Source organism: Miscanthus floridulus, chromosome 11 (assembly GCF_019320115.1).
Source record: "Miscanthus floridulus cultivar M001 chromosome 11, ASM1932011v1, whole genome shotgun sequence".
NCBI lineage: Eukaryota > Viridiplantae > Streptophyta > Magnoliopsida > Poales > Poaceae > Miscanthus > Miscanthus floridulus.
In genome coordinates this window covers 29000023-29008949 of record NC_089590.1, presented here as the reverse complement: position 1 = coordinate 29008949, position 8927 = coordinate 29000023, and the positions used below count along the sequence as shown (strand labels likewise).

Below are 8927 nucleotides of genomic sequence, written 5' to 3'. Positions count from 1 at the left end.
ATTATTGATTTACTCCTTTATTGAAAGAATGGCTTCAATGGTTATGGATAATTACTCCTTTATTCAAATTGCTGGAGATGGTGTTTGTGCCTTTGTGATCACCAATGGTTATGGATAATTAGGCCTTTCTGCGTGACTGGAAGGCTGAAAACTAGGAATGACCTTGAATGCACACAGCTGATAATATTGGTTGCTTCCTACTACATTCCTGGATGTAAGTTCTGCATCTCCCAAAGTGGATTAGATAAATAGTTCATTAAATGAAGATTGATTTGAGATACAAGTTACTGTTGGAGATGGGATAATAAGCCAGAACACCAGTGCATTATTAGTTAAATTATCCTAGTTCCAAACTCAAAGTAATTGAGCCTTTTAACTGACTTTGTTTAACTATTCACACCTTTTAAAGTAATGCTTGTCATATGGTTCGTTGAATGTCTAGTGGAAACATTCTGTTTTATTTATTCGGCGAGATATTTATTTTTTCTAATATAGTGTGCTCAAACTCAGGGATTCCATGATGAAAGCAAAGAACACAAGGGGAGTAATTTTGATATTACTTGAAACATCAAAGGAAAAGGTCTGTCTAACTTTATATTTGCCTGAATGTTTTTGCCCTCCTTGATGGTTACTCTTTATTACTGCAGAGTACCTTCGGCCTAATTCAGGTTCAACACATTTGCTTACATATATTTGGGAAGGGGACAATATGTGTGTTTAGGTCCACAATTTTGGTTTAGGTGAATGTTGATCTAAAATAGTCAGTACTTATATTCCAGAATTTTCTGATTGCCTGTAAATGGTACTGCAATTCTAAATTAACAACTCACAAGGTTGTTTCCATTCCAATACCAGTTATGCGATAACTGCTACTAAATTTTGATCATTTAAGCTCCCAGCAATGTGGTTAAGCTGTACTCAGTTGCATATTTTCATGATTGGGACCTTTTGATTGCCATGGAGGAACAACTTGAGTGACAGCTGAATGGTCAAGTCCCAGTAAACTGCAAAAAGTTGAAGTTAACTGATACATATGGCTGCTATGGATTAAAAAGATCTTTGGGGCTTCTAGAATTATTAGAAGGCACAATCATCAACACAAGAGATGACGTTTAGCAAAGTTATTCTGTTCCTGAAGTTCTCAAAGCATGAGCGAGTCAGCCATCAGCACTTAACATATGAGAGGGCAGTTTTTAGGATCTGTTTGGTAGAGCTCCACTACTTAATTCTTAGCTCTAGCTCCTTGATTCTTTGATGGAGTGATTCTAGTTAATTCCTATGAGGGAGCAGGGTGGGGAGTAGATGAGAATTGATTGTGGTGGGTTTTGAATAGGGAGCAGCGATGAGCAGGTTTTTTTTAGCTCTTAACTTATAGCATAAATAGAGAAGTGATTCTTGTCTACTCCCCACCCTGAGCAGAATCTGCTCCATGGAGCCTTGCCAAACGGCCCCCTTAGGATTACATCCTGGAGATAAATTTGGTTTCATCATTGGAGCCTATGAAATTTGAGAAGAGTGTAGCATATGTACAAACTCAATCCTTGAGATCTAAGTCAATCCTACACAATGTTTTCAAGTCGTCCAGTCGAACCTAGTCGCCATGGGACCGACCAGAAGACTAATCGCGATTAGTCGTGCCGATTAGTCGAGCCTAGTCAACCCCTGGTCGTCCTATATATCAGGACATATATACCTACTATATATATATATATACCTATATATACTATATAGTATACACAATAAAGCAGGCATCAAGACTATATTAGTGTTTAGCTGGTGACTTATTTATGGGAGTTGTTTTCTTCTCTTTTCTGCTCATGCCCAGAGGTCCATATTCCTGTCCCAAACTCCATTTCTTTGCTGACTTGCTGCTGAAAGCCTAAAATACCAAAGAAGACCATAATTAGCAACACTAATGTAGTCTTGATCTTGACACAGCTCAACAGCAGCACTGTTGTAGTAGCAAATAACTAGCATTTAGCAGTTAGCACATAGCAGATCATAGCAGTCACACAGCCAGCATATTGCATAACCAAACAAGTTCAGTACACATAAGCTAAAGTGTTCAACACAGAGTCACAAACATTGACATTTAACCGTCCAACAAAAGTAGGCAACTAGCCATCTTATTAAGCAAATCAACATTAAAATTGAAGCCTCCATCTCCAGTTTCAGTTGGTGCAGATTCTTCATCCTCCTCCATTGCTATTGCTGAATCTACATGTTGATCTTGATTTTCATCATCAACTTCATCAATATCTTGAGTCACCGTGTTTCTTGGACGCTTCCTGTTCCTAGCATAAGTACGCCTCACAGGGGCAGCAACAGCAGCACGAGTAGCAACAGCCCTAGGCAAGTTACGTCCCTCTAGACCCTGAGTTGCACCAATAGCCTCATCCACAACGACCCAAGTCATAGCATCGCCATCACCTTCCTGAACTGGTTCTGGTTCACAATTTTCATTGACCCATTCATTTTCCCAATGAAATTCATCAAGCAAGAGTGGATTGCATCTCTTTCCTTTGGAACCTAGCTCTCTATTTTTTTTTTAAATCTGTTTTTCATCTTGCGGTTGTAACTGACATATACCAACTTATTTAACTTTTGGTGCTCTAATCGGTTTCTCTTTTTTGTATGGACCTACACAAAATATAATGCAGAATCACATATCAATATTACTACCATACTAATTACTTAGCAGTAGTACACTAGCACTTACAGCAGAAAATTCACTCCAACTACGCTCGCATCCAGATACAGCGCAACAAAGACTAACAATCATTTTTGCTAAACATTCTAACCCTAACAGGCCAAACTGCAAGCCCAGCAGCCCACATATTCGTCCAGTTAAACAGGTCCAAAAACAGAGTAACCAAACTGGTCGTCCCTGTCCTAGTCAGACGACTAATCGCAATTTCTTGTTGACTAATCGGACGACCAGCTTTCTGATCGAGCTAATCGAGTCAGACCTCCTAATCGAACACTAGGGACCGATTAGGACGAGTAATCGTGGTTAATCGTGATTAATCGGATGACTTGAAAACATTGATCCAACAACTGAATGCAACACTCTACATTGCTGATGATGTGCCTATTGATTCTTGTATGGCTTGAAGTTAAGTTTTGCTGTAATCCAAAATATGTTACGAAATACTACTGTTGTTCTAATCCATACAATATTGTTATCCATATTGGCCCTGTTCACTTGGTTGAATTTGGCTGAAAACACTGTTTCGGTTGAATTGTTGTGAGAGAAAAACATTATTTTAGCTGAAAAAATAAGCCGAACAAGCTGACTTTTAAGGTCAGCCGAACGGGGCCATTGAGATGTAAGTCAATTCTACAATTGAATCCAATCCTTGATAACTGAGCTAGTGCTTGAGTGGCTAGCGTTGCCGGTGTGCACGTTGCCGGCACGATTTCGATCCTAGGAATCGCACTCGCGTCACCGGGACTTTCCCAATAGTTTTTTTGTTTGTTACGCGTAGAGACACAGAGAGATTGTGACGCAGCCATCGCCTATGGAGCCATGATGGTCTCAGTGATTTTTAGAAGGACGCGGACTTTTGATCTGTGTGAAGTCCCCGTTCGTGTGTCCTTAAATCCGGCTTGATCCGCTTCTTTTTTCATCAAGAACAGTGTTTTTCTCTCACAAATTCCTCCAGAATTCCTCCAAACCATCCAAATTCCTCCGGAACAAGGGCAGTCGAACACCCCCGTAGTTATAGGTCTAGCTGTGCACACGTGGTGTGTGTAGGTAGCGTGGACGTGCGTTCGTGCATGAACAAGATACTACAGCTCTACCTATATGAGAGACTTTCAAAAATCGAATCCTTGATTTTGTCATGTGGCTTAGCTTTAAGTTTCATTGTAACGCCATCTATGTTAGGAACTTTTCCTGCACTACTAAACTTTACAGTTAACACCCTGTAGGATTTTTTAAATGCATTTATTTACTAATATGAAAGATATTTACCTACTGCTCAAAGCATTTATGTTCATGTGTTTTTTCATTCCTATGTTCCAAAGAGTCCGTAGCTATAAATTCTTCATGTTCTATATAAAGTTCTTTCTATAGCATCTATGTTCCCGCAGCAACGCGTGGGATATTTACCTAGTTTTGTTGGAGAGTGGTCTCCTATTCACTGTTCTCAAGAACCAATTTGTCGTGTTTTGAAAACATACATCTACGAGTTTACTCCCTCCATAAAAAAAAAATGAAAACCTCTTTTCCCAAGGTCAAATAATTTCTGAGTTAAACTTAGTTTTATAACAAATAGTATCAACATTTGTATATCTCTAAATATATTAATTATAAAAATATTACATGATTAATCTAGTAATACTTATTATGTATTATAAATATTAATAGTTTTTATATATTTGCTCAACTTTGAAATTGTTTGAAACTTTGGCAAGTGAGATTTTCGTTTTTGTTTTTTTTGAATGGAGGGAGCAGCTAAAGATCTGGTTTTGCAAAAATAAAAATATCATATGTGAGCTAGCTTGATGGGCCTTTGGGTGCACGCAGGTTCGCATAGGAATAACAGTCTCTCGAAGCATCCACGGCCTTCGAAACCTCTCCCGCCTCTCGACTCGTCTCCGGAAGCATCCACCAAACACCTGCCCCCAAGGTCGCGCAATCCACTCCCACAAGAGAGAAAATTGGAAATTTACCCTCATGGCAGGCGGGCTTCGCCCAAATGCCATTAAATTTATGGGCTTCGCTGAAATGCCCTTATGAAATGAGTTCAACACGTTATAATGCCATTTTAAGGTTTAAGTGCACTTTTAATATTTTTCGCCCAAACTTTTAGCCTGAATTGATAATTTTGCCCCTGAGCTCGTTGACCCATGCCCTCTCATCTCTCCTCCTCTCTCGCTCTCGTCTCCTCCCCTTCCTCTCTCTGTCTCTCTCGCTCTCGTCGCCCCCCCCCCCCCCGTCGCCTCCCCTTCCTCTCTCCCTCTCTCTCCCGAGGTGGCGGCGCTACGGCGGGCCCCTAACGCGGCGGCCTCCCTGTGCTGCACGTGGCCATGGGTCCCTACGGCGCGTGAGCCCGGCTCGACGCGGCGCATCGCTGTCGCGCCGCCTCTCTCTCTTCCCCCTCTCCCGGTGTGCAGGCGCACCGTACGGGCCTGCCTCGTTGGCCGTCCTCCGCCGAGGTGGCGCGCCGCGGCGGCGGTGGCGTAGCGCGGGCGGCCCCACTCCCCTCTCCCTCTCCCTCTGTCTCGATCTACCACTGGGCCGAGCGCGCGGCCGACGTAGGGTAGGGCAGAGGCATGGCCTTGCAGGCCAGTCGTCCTCATCTTCCCCCCCCCTCTCTCTCTCCTGTTGTGGCCGCTCATGGTGCTCGTGCCCGGTGCCGGTGGGTCTCGGTGGTGCCGCGGTTGGCACAGAGCAGTCTCAGGTGCTCTCGTTTCCTCTTGTATTTTGGGATTTTGCTTTTGCCTCTCTGATTCGTCCCTTCGATGACTTCGATTCGTGTTCTAGGGTTTGGCAATGACACTACTTATCTCAAAGATGAAAAAGTCTCCATTGATGAGATCAAATTAACACCTCTGTGTGGGATTCAAGGGATTGTGTCTGTGATTTTATTTTTGCAGCTTTTTTTCTTAGTTTTTCCCTCCCCCGTTCTTGCTTCGATTCTTCATTTTGAGACCGATTTAGTTCGTTCTTTTTTGCTCAGATTCGTGCTATGACATAAGTTGATGCTACCCCTTAAGTGAATTTGATTGAATCGAGTCGAGCACGAAGATATTGAATGAATTTCGTTTTTGGGGAGTTTTTCGTGTTCTTGGTCGTGATCTAATTTTCCCGGAGTTTGGGTTGAAATTGGACGATGATCTCTTAGAGTATGCTCACCAACTCCCTTGTGATGGCCTGTGAAAAGTTTGGTCGCGATTTGTTTTGATTTGGTCTAGTTTTTTGTCGATTTTGTGGCCGCCGGTTTCCTGTTCTAGATTTCTAGTTCTTCGTTTCTTCCTGCTTGTTTGTCGTGGGAGGCCGAGCAACAGGAGTCGCGTGCTCCCGGTGCCAGTCCAACGACCGACCGCTCGTCCAGGTGCTCTGCTCAGCGGTGAGCAGCTCCACCGCTCAAGCCCCTTTCTGTCTCCCACTGTCTCTCTCTGTGCCTGGCGGCGAGCAGCACCACCGCCCGCACTTTTCTCTGCTCGCTTTCCCCCACTGATTCAACGAGCTCAGGGGCAAAATGGTCACTGAAGGCTAAAATTTTGGCTGAATTTTTTTTAAAGTAGACTTAAAATTCAAAATGGCATTATAACGTGCTAGAAAATTGACACTGCAGGTTACTTCTGCCTGGCGCTTTCCAAGGCTGTGAAGACCATGAAGAAGGGCGAAAAGGTTCTCCTCACTGTCAAGCCACAATGTAAGTCTTCAAGAAATTGTAATTGGGCCTGTTTTTATTTCATTTTGGAATTGGCACAAAACCCTCGTTGACATAGTTAATTAATAAATATGTGTCCATTACGATGATCAGATGGCTTCGGGGAACAAGGAAAACCAGCTTCTGGAGATGAAGGAGCAGTGCCCCCCAATGCGATAATGCATATAGACCTTGAGCTGGTCTCTTGGAAGACTGTGACGCTTATTGGAGACCGCAAGAGGATCTTGAAGAAGGTTCTTAAGGAAGGCGAAGGTTACGAGCGCCCTAATGATGGAGCAGTAGTGAGAGGTGGGTAGTACTACATGCTACTAAGTAATTCATGCATTCCTGGTCACCCTTCCATCTGATTTTGGGTGCAGTGTTCTAACTTATTAGCCTGGCTTATCCGCCATGGAACAGTGTTTTACTCTCACATCAAATCAGCTTCAGCCGGTTTATCAGCCGCAAAACCATCAGTCGAATAGCTTCTAACATATATTCTTGTCCTTATACAGTGAGGCTTATTGGCAAATTGGAGGATGGTACTGTCTTTGTAAAGAAAGGGCATGACGGTGAAGAGCCTTTTGAGTTCAAGACCGATGAGGAGCAGGTTATTGAAGGGCTTGACATAACGGTGGTTAATATGAAGAAAGGAGAGGTTGCGTTGGTCAGAGTACCACCTGAACATGCATTTGGATCTGCTGAAACAAAGCTAGATCTTGCTATTGTTCCACCTAATTCTACTGTCTTTTATGAAGTGGAGCTTGTTTCCTTTGAGAAGGTAAGGCAGAAATTGCTTTTATTCGTCTGTTTATCATGGTTGCTGCTGCTGACCATATTGTAATGATAATTTATGCCTTTTCTTTCTTTAGGAGAAAGAATCTTGGGACTTGAAGACCAATACTGAGAAGATTGAAGCATCTGCAAAGAAGAAAGATGAAGGGAATGTGTGGTTTAAGATGGGCAAGTACGCCAAGGCTTCTAAGAGATACGAGAAGGTAAAATGGCAGCGTAGGCTCCACAAAATCCCTGTTAATTTTATCAGAAAGACCATTGCTAATTCTATTTTCCCTTCAATCAGGCTGCAAAGTACATTGAGTATGACAGCTCTTTCAGCGAGGATGAGAAGAAGCAATCTAAAGCTCTGAAAGTCAGTTGCAAGCTCAACAACGCAGCCTGCAAGCTGAAACTGAAAGAATACAGAGAAGCAGAGAAACTCTGCACAAAGGTACTGTAGGCTCGCCCTTTGCCATCATATGTTGTAAAAAGCATCGATACTGACTATGAGCTCTGGCATTCAGGTTCTGGAACTCGAGAGCACAAATGTTAAGGCCTTGTACAGAAGGGCGCAAGCATACATCGAGCTTGTTGACCTAGAGCTGGCAGAGTTGGATGTGAAGAAAGCTCTTGAAATCGATCCTGACAACAGGTACGATTTGTGTCTACTGAACTTCGGCCAAGTTCTTTTTTGAAACATAACTTCGGCAAGTTCTTCGATGCTTAGGGTCCGTTTGGTTGCCCTTTTGGCTTTGGTTTTTGACCCCAAAAGTCAAAAGTCAGATCAAAGGAGCTGCTTTTGGAGGCTGCTTTTTCAGAAGCAGCTGTTTTTTCGTAGTATATTTTTGAAAGCTGGTTTGACCCTACTTTTGGCTTTTGGCTTTCTGCTTTTCGAAATTAGTGGAATAAAAAGCTCTTCCATAGTTGTTTCAATAGAGATAAAGATAGAAGGTATATTTTATACTTGTTTAACCTTTCCATAGCTCACAGCCCATAGCAGCTTTCTCACAGCTTACAGTCCACAACAGTTTTTTTCTACAGCCACAGCTCAACCAAACACACCCTTAGTTAGCAAGGATCACTGGATCATCGGCTCAGCATTGTGAAATTAACGCCTGACTGTTTTCCCGATCAGGGATGTTAAGCTGGTGTACAAGACCCTGAAGGAGAGAATGAGAGAGTACAACAGACGGGACGCCAAGTTCTACGGCAGCATGTTTGCGAAATGGAGGACGCTTGAACAGCTGCAGAAGGTGCCCGGGAAGCAGGAGCCGCAACCGATGGCCATCGACAGTGCTGCATAAGGGCTTTGCGCTCGTTTGCCATGCTTTATTACTTACTGCGGGATCAAAGGAGAATCTCCTTAGCCATGTTTGTCGTTCGTCACTGTTGTCTTATTTTCCTCTTGGCTGCTGCTACCCATATGTATTCAGCCGCATGCGTGAAATATTTGCAGCCTATTCGCTTGCTCGTAAACGATCGTAAATTTTTAGTTAGGAATAGTGTTTTTCTCTCACACCAAATCAGCCAACAGTAAATAATTCACGATACGGCCTACCAAACAAGCTGTTGGTCGTGCTGTTGGTCGTCTGCTGCTGCGATTTTATCGCGGTGTGAGTGGGGTGATATGAGACTGTATGGGTCTATCTTTAGTGGCAGACATCAGATGATGTCGTCACGCCCCTGTCCATTTCTATGTCCCAAACTCTATGCAGGCATGCAGCTATGCTGATGGTGCTGAGTCCGAAATGTCAGGATATGTGGTTA

At 43.1% G+C, this 8927-nt stretch overlaps 1 protein-coding gene across 1 annotated transcript; it reads left to right on the top strand.

The window, feature by feature from the left end:
- Window positions 1–5280: 5280 nt before the first annotated feature.
- On the top strand, window positions 5281–8607 carry LOC136491741 (70 kDa peptidyl-prolyl isomerase-like). Its single transcript, XM_066487990.1, has 8 exons — window positions 5281–5292; window positions 6290–6386; window positions 6498–6692; window positions 6899–7164; window positions 7256–7381; window positions 7465–7611; window positions 7685–7812; window positions 8296–8607. The coding sequence occupies exons 1-8, from the start codon at window positions 5281–5283 to the stop codon at window positions 8462–8464; spliced, it is 1140 nt and encodes a 379-aa protein (XP_066344087.1). The 3' UTR covers window positions 8465–8607.
- Window positions 8608–8927: the final 320 nt, after the last annotated feature.

Bases quoted from the DNA above. Each gene is read 5' to 3' on its own strand.
- LOC136491741 (XM_066487990.1), top strand. The intron at 6,387-6,497 runs GTAAGTCTTCAA...TACGATGATCAG, and splicing joins CCTCACTGTCAAGCCACAAT to ATGGCTTCGGGGAACAAGGA. The intron at 7,612-7,684 runs GTACTGTAGGCT...TCTGGCATTCAG, and splicing joins CAGAGAAACTCTGCACAAAG to GTTCTGGAACTCGAGAGCAC.